Source organism: Labrus bergylta, chromosome 15 (assembly GCF_963930695.1).
Source record: "Labrus bergylta chromosome 15, fLabBer1.1, whole genome shotgun sequence".
Taxonomy (NCBI): domain Eukaryota; kingdom Metazoa; phylum Chordata; class Actinopteri; order Labriformes; family Labridae; genus Labrus; species Labrus bergylta.
This window is the reverse complement of record NC_089209.1, coordinates 11,799,063-11,815,171: the sequence shown is the minus strand read 5'-3', so window position 1 is coordinate 11,815,171 and position 16,109 is coordinate 11,799,063. Positions and strand designations below refer to the sequence as shown.

The window sequence follows — 16,109 nt, the reverse complement described above, 5'->3', positions numbered from 1 at the left end:
TGTAGTGAAGACAGCCCTTAACGTAGACCGAGATAAGGCTTCATGTATCTGAAATAACACATCCTGTCCCGTAGCACAGCTTTGATAAATGCCTGACCTTGAGCAAGCCGTGCAGCTCCCTCCTCTGCTGGTCCAGGCGGTGGTGCGCGTGTCTCCACCTCTCCTGAATCTCCATCAGCTCTGTCTGCAAGGTGGACTCTGCCCTCGCGTCGGCCGACAGCAGCAAGCTCCTGCCGGCCTCCACCGTCAGAATGTAGCCTCCATGCTGCCTCTGGAGCACCCGCTCCCTCAGCTGGAGGAGAAGAGAGAGGGACAGTGGGCAGAGGGGGAACAGGTTAACTAAAGGAGTCTAGAGGTTGAAGGAAGGGTGAGGGTGTATTTAGTATGAACAGCAGAGTTCTTATTGTTTAAATTAAATATGAAGTTTAAAGAGTGACAAGAAGAAGAAAAGTCGTTTTTACGTTTCTGAGGATGATTACATGCTTAATACTCCGTCTCATTTACATTTGTACAAATTATCTTTTAATGACCTTTAAAATGATGCACACTTTTTAAACAGGCTTTACAATGAATCCTCCTGATCCACCTGCTATACAATAATTAATCTAATCAGAACTGTGACCTGCAGTTATAATAAAACAACCATATTCATATAAACCAATTTCAGAGAAGTTAGATTTCACTTAAGGACTTGAAAAGCTCCTCTCTGGTGATAACCTACCTGTATCTGATCTAACAGGTTCCTGGCCTGCTGCAGAGCGACTGGTTCTCCGGGCTGATGCACATCTGGATCTTGGGTGACTTCTTGCAGCCGCTGTTGCAGCTTCTCTGCCATCTCTCTGTAATTCTGCCACTGGCGGACCAGACTGTCGATAATGCCCCGCCGCTGCTGGGCCCGCCTCACTACACACTGCCACTGATTGCTCAGCAAGGCCAGTTTCCCACTGAAGTCACCTCTGTTCAGGGGACATCAGAGAATTAGATGGTGTGCTCCTCACAACATTTTTAGGATGATAGGTTCAACTGCTATAAAGGATTGCGCCTACCTGTTATCCACTTGTCCCTGGTCGAGCATTCGATGTCCATCACCGATGATGGAGTAGAGAATCTGTTGCCTGCTAAACATCTCTGCCTGGAACAGCTGCAGGTAAAGATGAAAACATTAGTTTCAACTCTACAAACAAAAGACAACAATAAGTGTTCTTATACTGTACTTGGAATGCTTCTCTGACCTCATGGTCTCTCTGCTGCTCCAGCAGACTCTGATAGTTTCCTGAGATCTCAGCAGCCAGCTTCTGTTCAGTCTGAGACAGGAAGTCCATCCACGCCTCACACTTCTGAAGGAAACTCTGCTGCTGGAGCACCACTGCCTGCAGCTTACTAGAGAGGTAGAAGAGGACACAATTTGGATCAAAATATAAAGCTTATTAATACAAAGATTATTTTATCATAATCCAATAAACATGATAAAAAAAAATGAACTAGCACAAACTCATATCTAAATGGAATTTTTCTCTGAGGGAAGCCAGTAAACTATCATGTTGAAAAGGTGTTTTCTTTCTGGAGGAGAAGCTATTTGAAAGTACAGTTTTTTTTACTTACTTCTAATTTATCTTGGTGGATGTTTTTGTTTGCAGTAAAGTGCTCCTTGACTACACAGTGCTACTACAAAGAAGTAAAACGTGATGGGATTTTGTACCTGAACCTCTCAGTGAGGTTGGCGGAGTGAGCAGCCCAGGACCTGTTGAGACTTTGCAGCCGTTTTACGTCTCTATCACTGACTGGGAGTCTGTACATCAACTCGTTAACACGTTCCAGGTCTGGAGACAGACTGCTCAGATTCAACAGGTGAACCTGGAAACAGATTATTACACGTTTTAGTAGGACAGTCGCAATAATGAACAAGCCTTGTCTGTCAGACATTTTTGTTGGAATGATGTCGGTACCAGGTGTTCAAAAGGAGAGAAACAATGAACTAGACACAAGTGTTTTTTCCATACCTGCAGTTTTTCCATACGTGTCTGGACCGCAACGATATCTGGAGACCCAACTGAGTCAGACTCCTTCAGCACCTCCTCGGCCTCCTCGGCCTTATTGATCAATGTGTCCATCTGCTCTCTGAAGCCCTCACAGGCCTGAGATCCAGTCTGCAAACAGTCAGAAAGAAACATTGAGAGTAAGTTAAAGACCCATTTATCATATTCCTTTAATCATATGCTGGGATTGAATAGAGGGAAATTGCATGTACCTGCAGCAGTTCCTGCTGCCTGTGAAGGCTGTGCTTCAATGTTTCTAGGCGATGTGTGAGTGACAGGTGGTCAGACTGGAGAGCTGCCGAGGAGGAGGCATCAACTTGGCTCTTCAGCTGCTCCCCTAAAGCCTGCAGCTGCTGGAGGGTCTTCTGCACAGAGGCCTGGTCACCAAGGCACGCCTGCAGCAACAATGTGATCAGAAGGAGGCACGTTAGGAACAGAATCACTGAGATTTGAGACTTTAGAAAAAGGAATAGTTTAAACATATCATGAAATTAAAATTAACTGCAAACAGGGGTGTAGAGATTTATTGTAAAAGTTACACAGACAGGACAGCACTTCACTAATATTTACAGCTCTCATCCAGTCAAAATAACGGTCTGCTTAGAGTGATAGGGACAGAGTGATTCTAGAATATCGTCCAGCTTGGCCCTGCAAGCCCAGCGTGACACCGAGAGACCCCTGTAGTGTAAATCAGGGGCCTGTCTTTCCCTTTGCAGTCTCCTTTTCAAAAGGCTTTTGTTGGATTATGCAATGAATCTACATTCAAGCAGACAAAAGAGCAGAGTTCAGTTTGGTATTCTGCAGAGGAGATAGAGGCTTTGTGGATCCTGACGTGTGCTGACGGGCTGTTTCAGATGTTATTCATCTCAGAAGCCAAGGACACTGAGGGTTAGCAGCAAAAAGTATCCTGGTGTATTCCAGGAGAATACAAAATATGGAAACATGATGGTGCAATAGCTATATCCTGGACTCCTGTGTTTGTGCCCCATCACCACTTACATTGCAGTCATTAATCCAGACACTGCTCTCCTCCTCTGTGATATCCCTGTCAGTGGCGCTCTTCAGCAGGCAGTCAGCGCGTTCCTCCTGTTTCTGAACCGCCGTCACACACTGGCCATACAAGGACCTGTAGCGCTGCCATATCCCCAACAGGGCTTTACTGCTTCTTAGCTGCTCTGAGATCTGCTCTAAAAGAGAATTCCACCTAACACCGGAGAAACATATTGTTATGTCAGCTCAGGAGCAAGTTAATGATTTGAAAGTCATCAAGGTTGAAGATTGTGTTATCATTGTATCTACTGTACCTAATGTTGACGCTCTGCAGGGCTCTGTTGAGTGTTTCCACCACAGATGGGTGGCACTCTGTCAGAAGCTGATGTGTAACAGAGCCAAACTTCCTCAGACTGCTCTCTTGCTTATCCATCTCTTCCTGTAGGTTCTGAAAAACACGGACCCCCACTAAAAGTTCATTTCATCCTTCATGTTATATACAGATACACCATCAGCACTGCGTGGATATTTCTATTTACAATCAGTTTTTTTCATTTTTCCAAAAAAGAGAGGGACATTTATTTTCTGCCCTCCTCACCTCAAGACTCTCCACCTGCTGCTGTACAGCCTCTAGAGACCCATTAAGGAGGTGCAGCCTGGACACAGAGTACCTCCCCTCCATCAGGTAACCATTTATCTCCTCTGAAGCCCTCCGGTACAGCGTCCACTGTTCCAACACCGACCGCAGGCTCACCTTCATCTGACTTATCTGAAGAAAAGTATGGGTCACAAAATCTGACTTAAAACCAAATGGGGACAATTAAGCATCAACCATGAGAAAAAGTGGTCTAAGAAGCTCACCATGTGGTCCAAATGAGCCCAGGATTGGCTCAGTCCTTTAAGGGTCTCCCTGACAACAGAGCAAGTGGCACCTTTCTTGTCCCGGATGAGAGCATTCGCTCGTTCCTCGGCTTTCTCTAGATCCTTCTCTTTTTCCTTCACTGATTCCTCCAACTCCTGCAACAACAACAAGTATATTTTTCTTATTTTTTTTAGAAATATAGACATTATACTGTGTGTTGCATACATAACAGTGCTGTGTGGACGTGTACCTGACAGTCTTTAAGTGCACTTTGCACTGATGCTACATCCTCTATCCTGTGTCTCTTTTTCAGTTTCTCCTCCTGCAGAGTGAGCCACGTTTTCAAGGCCTGAACTCCATTTTCATGCTCCAACCAACCTTCCAAAAGTCCTTCCAAAACCTGAATCTAAATGCAAACATAATTCAGACAGTTAAAGAAACAGCAACAACAGTCAAATATTTCAGCTCTAAATCTTGTCTAAACTATGACAGAACCATTACCTTTTCCGCAATAAGCCCTTGTAATATCTGCCATCGTCGGTTCATGGCACCAAGTTTCTCAGCAAAATCAGTTTTGTCGCTGCGTTTTCCTTCAACATCCTGACTGCTGATCTGCAGCACCGACTGGTTCACAAAGTCCACAGTCAACTGCTTGCACGTTAGATCTATACGGAAACCCTGTGACAAGACAGCACAAGCGAGACATAATGAGACCGCGGTGAAGAAGAGGGAATGAGAGAAGAAAAGAGCAGCAGGAAGCTAATGGCTTTTAATAAAGTCCAGCTTGACCAGATTACTACAACTAACGTTTTGTACCTTATACTTCTGCAAGAAGTTCTGGACCACCTCTGAGCCTACAGCTCCCATGATTTTGTCCTGGTCTTCCTCGATGATGTTCTCCATGAGAGAAATCCAGCTCATCAGCTCAGTGATGGCGTGCCGTGATGCCAGTTTCTCCATCTGCAACTGAGGGATGAAAGCGGATAATGTGACAAAAGCCAAAAAGTGTTTCACAGAATCATCAGCTATGTTAATGCTTATACCAATACTTATACCAAATTACTTAAAACATCATTTACATATTTCATTTTTTTAAATGATGGCAAAGAAATAGGATGTCAGTTGACAAGCATTAAGTACTGTTGTCAGACCTGGTGTAGCTTCTCTTGCACCACAGGAATTCGAGTCAGCAGCTCAGCCCACTGGGTGTCGATCTGACCCAGCGCTGTCCTGAGACCAGCCGTATCCACTCTCTTCAATCGCAGAAGTTGGTTGCCTGTGCTTAGCACAGATGAACGAAGAGACGACTTAGCATCCACCTCTTTGGAAAACTCCTGCCAAAAACAAAAAAAGTCAGTGGTAGAAGAAGAAGATGGTGGAATCAAACATATAGATGTTTTTATTAGGCCTGCAGTGATTATTTTATTGCTCATGTGATAACCAAACTAACCAGGAAGGCATAGAGGTGGTCTCTGACCGTCTCCAGCTCCTGAGGCACTGTCACTGACTGCGTTGTCCAGAACTCCAGCCGGTCTAGAGCCGACTGCAACCAGTGGCTCAACTCTGCGGATTCACTTTGGTATCTGAAATTTATTAAAGACGAAAAACAAAATAATTTAGTTCTGATTGCTTCTAAAATATTTAGGCTCTCTTTGTCTCTCAAACAGGATAATAGAAATTTTGTCTGATTCACATAGATACAAAAATGTATTTGACATTTGAATTCTGACGCACTGTCAAATAAAAAAACTCAGCCTATTATTAGAGCCTGACCTGCTCCAGTGTTTAAGCGTGGAGTCGAGGCGGTGCAACTCCTTGTTGACCTTGGTGGTGGAAGAGAGCCAGTGTTCTCCTAACTGGGTTAACTGGTTCTGCAGGTCTGAGCAGCCAACAGACAAAAGAAGCCTCTTGCCCGCCTCCAGTACCTGATAAAGCTGGGGCTGATGCTCCGTCAGACTGGCCTTCAGACGCTACATGATGCACAGATAGTTATTGAATAAGAAATGTCAAATACCCATCTTGTCACAACATGAAACCATTTTTTTTTCTAAATATGTGTTTATCAAGTCTGTATTAAATTCTTTACCTGATAGAGACTGATCCTTTCAACAAGTCTTTCCTCTGTTTCCTCCACCAGGCCTACAGTGGGGATGCTACACTCCACGGCCTCCAGTTGTCTACACAGAGCCTGGTACTCTTCCACAAGTCTGCTCCATGACTGTCATAAAGAGGAAAGAAAATAAAAGCTATTGTATTCTTTGTGGTGTTTAATGCAAGTTAACTTTTGTTAATCACAAACTCCCACCTCCAGGATGCCCTCCAGCTCCACCCCTCGCCTGTGGGCCTGTTTAAGCACACTGTGGGCCAAGGCCATCGTCTCCTCTAGGACCTGGTTTCCCCTCTGTGCCACCAGACCAGACACTTTGCTGTAAAACGTCTGGGTGAGGATCATATGGCATTCCAGATCATGGAAAAACTCCTGTATTCAAGGAAAACATGTTAAAAGAGACATTTTTGGAGGAGAAAAAAAAAGAACTCAGAGTTTCTGTAGAATGCTAACCCGTTTGAAGACCCTGCTTACTTTGTGTTTGTCCAATAACATCTGAACCTCAATGACAGAAGCCACAGTCATCTTCTGATCGGCGGCCATCTTGTCCTGAGCCGTGTCCACCAGGTCTGTAAGGTCTTGAAGTGCAGCTTCATACTGAGCCTTGAGAGATAGGCCATGGTTCAGGCTGCTCCGTCTGGATCCAACCATCAGCACCAGTTCCTCATACGCATCCTGAACAAAACGATCAACAGTCAGTCATAAAGGATTGACGTGCTTGGAGGTTATGAGTCTTGGGGAACAGAGAGTTTAAAATGACCTGTAGTTTGAGAAACTCCTGGTTGGAGATTTGGTCGGATTGGAGTCCCTCTGCTCTACTCTTCAGCTCTGCCACTCTCTGCTCAAACTCTCGCAGACTCTCCTCCACCTCTGATAAAGTCTACAAAAGATGCATAAATTAAATCAAACGTTCTTCAGAAAGGCTACTTATAATTACGTTTTATGTCATGAATCCACCCTTGATTGGTGGGTGACAAACCTCTATCTGTTTGGATGCAGGTCTGTCCACAGTGCAAGCCATTTTCTGTAACAACTGGTGTTTACTTTCACTCAGAGCCGTGAAAAGCAACCTCAGTTCATTCTAGCAGGAAAAAAACAGAAACAATTCTCACACGAAGAAAGAGCAAAAAAAAAAGGATGCTTGAAGTTCAATTAAAATCAGACAACTGGCTTGACAGTCTTGCCACAGTACCTGGAAACTTGAGTGCTCCTGCAGCCTGTCCCTCATGCCGTCACACTGTAGTTCCAGGGTGGATTCCAGCAGGCCCATCCTCTCCTTCAGACCCTCGAGCGTGTCCCCCATCAGGTCTCGCTCCTCACCTCCGCACATCACACCTGCTCCTCCCCCAAGAAGGTCTCTGCACAGGTTTACCTCACTGGTCATCGCCTTCAGTTGTTTATGAAGACCCTGAAAAGAGGAGCTCATGTCAGTTACATACTTAATTAGCATATTCTATCCAGTATTTGCTAATTATTTACACCAGCATAAAGTGTCGAAAATAACCTCTATTGGCAGTTTAACCTACATTTGTTTTGCATTCATTACCTCTAGATTTGTAAGCTGTGTCTCTGTATCTTCAGACAGCAGAACTGGACCAGAGAGCAGCTGATTTTCTGCAGTATCCAACCAGAAAGAGGCAGCTGAAACAGCAGCATACAGGTCCTGCTGGACTGTCGTACCTCCCATCAGTTTACTGTCACCATTTCCCGCCTGAACAGGGAGAACAAAGAACATTTTCTGAGTTATGGCCATCTGGCCAATTTTTGTTTTGGTTCTTTAACTTAATAAAAAAAAAAGGGCGTGGGAGATAAAACAAGGTAGAAAATGTAAGATTTACCTCTTGGGCGATTCTTTCCAGATTCTGGCTGCAGGATTCAAACAAAGCTGTGGGGGAACCAAAGTCCTGGCTGGCCGACTCGCCTCTGAACACCATACTAGGACTGGACAGGCGGGATCGGTGGAGGACCTGCACATGAGAGCGTCATATTGAAGACATATGAAGGTCAGAATTGCAGTGAACATAACAATAAAGGTGTAAATTTACACAAAAGGATGTACCAACATAATGAGTTTCGGACAAAAGAAAACATCACACACTTTACAGTTTTTAAAACAAAACCCATGATGTGTACCGGGCTCAGCTGGTCCTGTTCCAATGAGTAGAGGGAGAGCTTCAGCTTTGTGTTCTGATCTTTATTCAGGTTTTCCCAGCGCTGTCTCAGCTGGTCTAAGGGAGACAAGGACTCAGGCTCCAGCAACACTCCTCCAGGGACGGATATTTCACTGTCGAGATGTGAGGGGTGTTTTATCATTAGAGACTTCTGAATGTTGTTTGACCAGCAAGATTGAATCTAAATGTTTATCTAGCTTTTTTAAACCCACATACCAATCACAAACATACTCAAATGGCGAATGTCTTCATTTTGTAGAAGGAAAAGATAACCATGTGTGAGTAAAAAAGAGAAGAAAGTACCTGTCCCCATTGGGTGTGGTCTGGCTCAGTAACTCTTCTCCGACACTGGCGACAGACTGGAGCAGCCTCCTCTGTTCTGCTACCTTCTCTTGCAGCTCCTGGCAAGACACCATAAAGAATTTAAGGCATCAAACTTTGATATGTCATCAGATTCGTCAAAGAACTATAAAATGGCCTTTAAATTAAACAGCAGTGCAAACTTCATTTCCCTCTCACCCTCTGTCGAAGTAGGTTGTCGTGGTGCTGCTGTGTTCGCGAGGATCTAGCCTGAGACAGCCAATCCTGGACATTAGGACTCTGGGAGAGAGATGTATCCGTCTCACTGTCTTCCTGCTCCTGCAATGAACCCTGGATTAAGACAGAAAAATGTTTTAACACTTACAGAAATGCTCAAACACTTTGTTGGAGGGGAAAACAACATGTTTAAAAAGTGGATAAAGGGGGGAGGAAGTTGCTCCAAGAAAGGAATACAGAACCTGGTCACATTGAGTCTGGTACTTATAAAGAGGTATATATATATAACCAATTCAATTAATTTTTTTTATATATATATATATATTAAAAAAAACCAATTCAGGTGAGGTCTATTTCATGAAGTCATTGTTTTTTTGATAAATAAGGCCATGCTGAGATGTCAACCAAAATAAGTCTATATTCATAAGTCCTTTTAATATAATGAACTGTATAATAACAATAAGAAGACAACAATTCAAATAGGGCAGTCGTAGTTCCTACAAAAAGCATAATAAATTGAGAATGAATAAAAAAAAATCATTATTTATAAAGAGACACTTAAGTAGGCTGTGAATAAAACAAGTAAATACAAGTGAAAATAATTTTCAGTGGTAATTAAAAGATTTAAAAGGAAAATTTAGTTATCTTTTCAGAGAGGGACAAAACCACAAAGAAAAAAAATGGCCAAAAGTTGTGTCATCAGAAACACACCTGGTGCAGTAGCTTTAGTGTTAGCATGTGATGAGGTAGCATCCTTTTGGCTGTTGTGCGCGTCCCATTGTGAGAGACACTGGCGCTTATTGTTTCATTGTGGAAAACAGTGGACTTTTATGAAGGAGCATGGCACGACCTTTAGTATTTGGACAATACTACCATTGATACTTTTACAAAGAGTCACATAATGCTGGACAGCACAACAGAAATGACACAGAGACAGGGAGGAAGGAAAAGGCTGGGTGATGGAAAAATGTGTGTTCATGTGTAGAAGGAGGAAACTGAAGGAATGGGACAAGTCATGGCAAGGATGACCACTGATCTCACCTGTATGTCAACTTGTTTGTCCTGTAGCATCTGCTGCAGCTCGAGCAGGCTGTCTTTGAGGGAGCGCAGTTTGAAGCTGAGTTGCTCCGCTTCTCCCTTGGTCTCAGCTCGACCCTCCAGCAGTAAGCTCTCGCTGTGGATGGACAGCTCTGACAGATACGACACTTTCTGCTCGATCTCAAACAGCATATTCTGAAAAGGCAAGAATTACAGTATGTTATAACCAAACTAGTAACCAACACAAAGTCCCAACTTCCCTTTTCTTCCCTGTTCCAAAGATCCACATGTCATCTTGTGAATTTTCTAACTCTATTCCAAGCTTACTCTGTTTTCCTTCAAAATCCTTCTCAGCATATCCCTCTGATTCTTCTCTCACATTTCTGAATGGGAGAAACAGGAGAAAAGAGACCCACCCCTTCAACGTCCGGCCTGTGTGCGTGGTTTGGTACAATTGAATGGAGGTGGAAAAGAGGGGGATTAAGGTTGTATCCCCTCCTTTCACACCAGGATACAAGGGCCCTTGGCCAAGATGGGGACGTAATTCTCCGGGGAGTATTTTTTTTCTCAACAATAAAGCGTGCTGCTTTAGTACTCATGTCCTCTCTATTCAGTGCTGTCCCTATTTACTGGGAATGTATGACATCTCTATTCTCAACTCTTCACTTCCCGCAACATGCTGGTGATGATTACTGCTGCAAATTGCGTTTTCAAATCTTAGTTTGTAGAGCGTGTTAAAAGGGTAACACTGTAGAAAGTAATACAGATTATATTTGTTAGATGAACAGGCCTATGAGATGATGAGCTGCTGAAAGTGTAGTGATTTCCTTGTTAGTTTAATTGCTTTTGATTCAAAACGACTATGTCACAAGTAAACTGAATGTTCCTCGCAGGAGCTTTAAACCTTACACAGCAAAAACCTTTTATAATCTAAACAAGTATTAACTACCTGTTCCCTGCCCCAGCAGATCAACATCCATTTATACCTTTCTCTCACCACTTTTTTTTTTACCATATCCCTCTAACTTTAGACTGTACCTCATATTTGTGGTATAAATATACTGTATATATATATATATTGCAATAAATAATCTATGCTTGCAGACAGTTTTCACCCCCTGCAGATGAGGATCCGCAGCAGCCGGATCTTAAGACTACAGCTCAACGGAAGCCATATGTGAGCTTTAATCAGCTTACGGACTCCTGGCTGCTACAACCAAACACACACTTTAAACACGTCTTTTCTTACTTAACAAACACCATTACTACATTACTGCCAGGAAGCCAATTAAAGAGCATCAGAGCGCGAATGCTTTTTGTCATTTATTTCAATCAGTTTTTAACAAGTATTGTGTTTCCATAAAAAAAGAGCTATACAGTACCAACACATTGTTTGAGCAGTTAATGTGTGTAATTATTCAATATAAATACTTTATTGTTGTATCCATCAAGGTGCATACACATAAAAGCTTTCTTCAGCAAGAGCCAGGAAAGTGTGAGTAGTCAGAGAAGCAGTGGCACCGGTTTAAAACTGCTGAACTTCAACTTCCCAGTTTAACACGGTCAATAAAAATGTAAAAAAAAAAACAACCTTTAGATCGTTTTCTAGGAAGCAGATTTGTGATCAATGATTTTCCACAAAAAATTAATTAAATGATTAAAAGAAACATGTAATTGGTTTGTTGACCACTGAATCCAATTAGCCATAGAAGCTATTTACCCCAAAGGTAAAGATGGTGTTAGCATAGAAACTGGATGGCGGGGGGGGGGGGGGGGGGGATGTTTAAAGACGAGTGCAGAAGATAATCAGGGAGAGATGCAGGGGTAGGACCCTAATCTTAATCCTATTGTCCTAATCTCTAAAAAAAAAAAAAAAAAAAAAAAAAAAAAAAGAGTCAACTTTGTAGACAATAGAGAACTCATGTTCTGTTTTCAACTTGTCCAATTCTCTGCACAAGTTCCCCTGGTTTTTGACTGGGCAGTTGATACGCAATTTAAATACTAAGAGCAACATAATACAGAGGGAAAGAACCCATTGATAGGCACTATTGTTGGAACAGTTACACGGCCAGATTCATACTTCAGCCTTTAATAAAACTATATCATCCAGTCTTACTAGAGCAGCGAGAAACACATAATCTGCTTTAAGAATAACTGTTACCCTAAAGAGTCTTAAGAAAACAGTTATAAGATAAAAGCAGAAATGTGGGTCTCACCTGACAGTCGGTGAGCTGCTCCTCCATGTCCAGGTCTTCGTTTAGGGGCTGCAGAGCGGAGCTCAGAGTGGCACGAGTGCTAAGTAGCCAGTGGTCGAGCTCTGCGGCCTCGCTGTGATAACGCTGCAGGGCCTGTTCCTGCCGCTGCTCTTCCAGCTGCTCACTTAGTTTCTCCTGCAGCAGTCAGAGACAGACAAGTATGATGTAGTATGCAGACTCAGGTTAAACTAGAGTTAAAGTATGCATATTGGTCAATCTAAATCAACTATGAATGCCAACCTCCAGTAGCTGCCGTTTCCCAGAAGCCTTCATTCGAATTGTTGCCATCCTTTCTCCCAGCACAGTGAGAGTGGACTGAAGAGCCAGCTGATCACCCGGCTCCCCATCGCTGTCGCTGTCCGCCAGCTCCTCAGAGAAACACGTCTGTAACTCACCGATCTCATCCTGCAGCATCAGGATCTCATCCATCAGAGCCTGGACCGAAAGCGATCAGAAAAGTGTCAGAGAGTTTGGAAAGTGAGAGATGGTTGAAAAAGTTGAACGTTTTCAGGAAAAAGGAAGGAGAGATTTGAAAAAAAGATGGCAGGAAACAGCAATAAAAGAAGGATTGTTCAAATTGTCTGACAGCAACATTACAAATGGGAGCTGTACCCTGCTGTCAGTGTGTTGTTGGCATAGCAACAGAGGTCAGCAAGTACCATGAAGTCTCGCCCATTCAACCATTGCCTCTCAGTTATTCTCTTTTGACCAAGAGATGTCTTCTGTCTGCCATTGATTTGACACTCAACACGTCCTTCTACTTTCAGGGTTTCAATCTATATTACACTCCACTTCCCTTTTCTTTCTCCAGCACACAATATCACTATTTCCCCAATACCTCCAATACCTCCCCTCTTCCCCCTCCTCTCCCTCACCTGGTGTGCAGCCATCTGGCTCTCGGGGCTCTTGCTGGGCTCCAGGCTCTCATTGAGAGATCCCTCGATGGACTCCATCTTAGTGGAAATGGACTGAAGGGACTCCTGATAATGCTGCTGACGCTCCAGAGCCTCATACAGACTCTTCTGCTTCTCACTGATCTGTGGTAGGAGGGAAAGAGCGGAGAGAGAAAAAGAAAGAAAAAAAAATGATGGCAGAATCAAGATAGAAGTTGGAAGACAAGTGTGTAAGAATAGTTGACTATAATAATTAATTTTCTTATGATTTGCAGTAGGTGGTTGGAGGAATAATTTGAATTGAAAATCATTTCAGTACTGTCATAACTGCCCAAGAGTGTCCTTAATTCTAAAACGTTATCCCTATTAAAATGTGAATTTTGCAGACAGTAAGGAATTAGGATCTCTAAGTTTAAATCCATCTCTAAAGCTGTTATCTCCTGGTCATGTCAGACTATTAAAGTAGATGCAGGAAACGTCTAGTTTTCGGCACTGAGAAATAACTTTTTCAAAGTTTTATAAGTGCTTTTATTTAGATCATAATTGTTGTGTTGAGACATACCACATTCTTTAGCGTTTCCCAGGATCTCTGCAGGTCGTCCAGGTTAGCAGAACTGGACTCCATGGATGGGTCATAGAGTTCCTGGAGAGGCGCTCGGCTTAGCGAACCTCGACCCTGTTTGGGGGGGAAAAATCACAGTGTGTGAGAGAGGGATGTACACCAAATGTTTCTGGTGTTACGTCAACATTATATATGAATATGGATTGCACATGTAGCACAGACAATAAGTAATGTAATAATAATGTATTATACACACGCTAAAACGAAATAGATGTGCTTTAAGAAGTACTACAATAAATACTTTTTATGCAATTATCAAAAGAGCCATGCATTTTGGGAAACATTTTTAAACTGAGATAGCAACTACACTTGGTATGCCAAATGTTATCGATTCATTGTCTCACATACTGTCACAGAAAGCGTATGGACCATAATGGAAGAATAATAGGCACTTTTTGTGACATGTGCGTCAGTTTTCTTTTGATGTTGAGGTCTGGTTGAGGTCAAATTACTGTGTAAGTAATTTTAAACTCTCTTCAATCCCCTTCCATAGGTCTCTTTCCAACTGCCTTTGACCTTATTGATTTTAGTCTTCTTTAAACAGCTAGGCTCAATGACACAGACACTACTGTATACACATTTTTCAACAGTAGATAAAGATCAATCACGACTTTTTCTACAGTATTTATCCCAGAAGAAACAAAGCGCAGCTGTATCACTACTCCATCGTTCTGAGTCATACGTGTGTCAAACACGTAGCTTCTTCGTGCTGACTTAGCCATGTTAAGTCATTTTTACCTCAGCAAAAAGCAAGTGGCAAAGAAATATATTTCAGCAAAGCAAATCTGCAAAAATAATGCTGATGGAAAAAAAAAAGGGAAAGCAGGGGCAGTGTAGCAACTCGCCAGCTGTTTGAAACATCCTTTGTGTTCATGGTGATGATGGAGAAGTCATTGTTTAATGATGGGAGTGAGGTGGTTCAGAGTCAACATGTCCATCCTAACTCTGCGTATTCAATAATAATACATCTTAAAGTTGTCTATTAATAGACGTAACAATACGATGGAATGTAGGGTTGACATGATACCAGAATGTAAAACTTCAAACAGTAATGACATCTGTTTTGGACATTGCCAACAAAAACAGAACTGGTCCTAAAGACACCCAATATTAGATCATTTATTGTGTGTAATTAATAAAAAAATGTAAATGTTTCCGTACCGACAATTTTTGGAATTTAGACAGTACTCTCTCCATCTTCGGGTTGAACAATGTGACTGAAGATCTGTAGTTATTTAAAGCTTCAGTACTTTCAATACTGTTAATAATTTAAAAAAACTGAGATGATATCGTTTGAAAAATGTTATCAAAAAGTATCAAAAGTAAAAGCATCAATATTGGAATTGGATGAATAGTTAACTTCTCACCATATATGGGTTATACAAACATCTTTGAGGCACTTACACTGTCTCAAAAACAGTGACAAAGCTCACTCAAGTGGCCTTTATTTCACAAAGAAAATAAAAAGGTAATTTTGGGTCTGTGTCTCACTAAGATGGACATATTTTGCTGCCAAGGTTAAAGTTGTCTAATGATGATGTTAGATTAAGAATTTGAGATGTTAAATAGAAATCTGGCTGTGTTAATGTGTAAGTTGGGGGTGAGTCACAAGGACGCTGGCGAGCTCTGGAAGTAACACCAGGGTGGGGTTTGCAGTACCTGGTTAAGAGGAGTGTCAGCGTTAGCCCCTGGGGAGGGGGAGCGGCAGGCAGGGGGAGAGGAAACTTCGCTGTTCGTGCCCTCTTCCCCTGACTCCTCGGTCACAGGGGAGAGGAGCGTGTGGCAACGGCCGGCTGTCATCTGACCCGCATACACCCCACGCAACAAAATCACACATCAGGAGAAGCAGGTGGGGTACCAAACAGAAAAGGCCCGGATCAAAGGGGTGAGGAGGCAGCCGGGGGGGGGGGGGGGGAAGAAGAGAGAGAAGAAGAGGAAGCGTTAAAATTAACAGGGAAGTGCAGGTTAGGCAGATCGCAGTTAGCATATTACTGATTAATTGGGCTGTAAGTCATCAGATAATGCTCAAAGAAGACCAGTGAGATCGCATCGCAGCGACAGACCTCAAACTCTGCAACACGTTTGCCATTGTACAGCATTAAAAAGAGAGACCTCATTTACAGCAGCATCGCTCTGTGCAAACTAATGGACACACTCTGGAGTCCACTGTTGGTGAATAAGCCACACTGATTTTATCAGGGGATGTATCAGGGGAAAGGAATGGGCATTACCAGGAAGTTAAAAGTTACACTTAAGCACACAGACTAACACTGTTCACACCACACACATCATTCTCAGACATGATGTAGAGTTGCAGTTTCAGAACCACAGTCATTTCCTTTCCCTTCCTGACAGCCACCACCAAGACGCGCGCTTAGTATTTTTGAAACTTTTAACTTTAAGCTATGTGCTATGTTTTGCCAGGAATGTTTCTCTTTGCAAACTTGACCGTTTGCACAGTGTGGCAAGTGATGTTAAAAGTAAATAGATCCAAAGATATAAAAAGGCAAACTCTTAAATAAAGCCTAGCTAAAGCATACCATGCTCCACATAGACTGAATTAGCAAATACAGCTGCAGCAGCTGTCCTAGAAGTAGC

General features: G+C 42.7%; 1 protein-coding gene across 1 annotated transcript in view; it reads right to left on the bottom strand.

The window, feature by feature from the left end:
* The window catches only part of syne1a (spectrin repeat containing, nuclear envelope 1a), a 133,603-nt gene that overhangs the window by 18,492 nt on the left and 99,002 nt on the right, over nt 1-16,109 (bottom strand). The window contains exons 93-126 of the mRNA XM_065964167.1: nt 15,171-15,311; nt 13,452-13,565; nt 12,872-13,033; nt 12,237-12,431; nt 11,958-12,131; nt 9,745-9,936; nt 8,686-8,817; nt 8,470-8,567; nt 8,129-8,279; nt 7,834-7,962; nt 7,542-7,706; nt 7,188-7,403; nt 6,975-7,076; nt 6,756-6,875; nt 6,470-6,670; nt 6,194-6,367; nt 5,975-6,106; nt 5,662-5,858; nt 5,339-5,471; nt 5,040-5,222; nt 4,705-4,854; nt 4,390-4,566; nt 4,139-4,294; nt 3,888-4,043; nt 3,625-3,795; nt 3,341-3,474; nt 3,036-3,240; nt 2,249-2,431; nt 2,001-2,147; nt 1,700-1,854; nt 1,233-1,380; nt 1,047-1,141; nt 722-956; nt 98-292 (exon numbers count right to left, since the gene is read on the bottom strand). Of these exons, the coding sequence (XP_065820239.1) occupies nt 98-292; nt 722-956; nt 1,047-1,141; nt 1,233-1,380; nt 1,700-1,854; nt 2,001-2,147; nt 2,249-2,431; nt 3,036-3,240; nt 3,341-3,474; nt 3,625-3,795; nt 3,888-4,043; nt 4,139-4,294; nt 4,390-4,566; nt 4,705-4,854; nt 5,040-5,222; nt 5,339-5,471; nt 5,662-5,858; nt 5,975-6,106; nt 6,194-6,367; nt 6,470-6,670; nt 6,756-6,875; nt 6,975-7,076; nt 7,188-7,403; nt 7,542-7,706; nt 7,834-7,962; nt 8,129-8,279; nt 8,470-8,567; nt 8,686-8,817; nt 9,745-9,936; nt 11,958-12,131; nt 12,237-12,431; nt 12,872-13,033; nt 13,452-13,565; nt 15,171-15,311 (5,418 nt within the window). The remainder of the gene's footprint in view (nt 1-97; nt 293-721; nt 957-1,046; nt 1,142-1,232; nt 1,381-1,699; nt 1,855-2,000; nt 2,148-2,248; nt 2,432-3,035; nt 3,241-3,340; nt 3,475-3,624; nt 3,796-3,887; nt 4,044-4,138; nt 4,295-4,389; nt 4,567-4,704; nt 4,855-5,039; nt 5,223-5,338; nt 5,472-5,661; nt 5,859-5,974; nt 6,107-6,193; nt 6,368-6,469; nt 6,671-6,755; nt 6,876-6,974; nt 7,077-7,187; nt 7,404-7,541; nt 7,707-7,833; nt 7,963-8,128; nt 8,280-8,469; nt 8,568-8,685; nt 8,818-9,744; nt 9,937-11,957; nt 12,132-12,236; nt 12,432-12,871; nt 13,034-13,451; nt 13,566-15,170; nt 15,312-16,109) is intronic.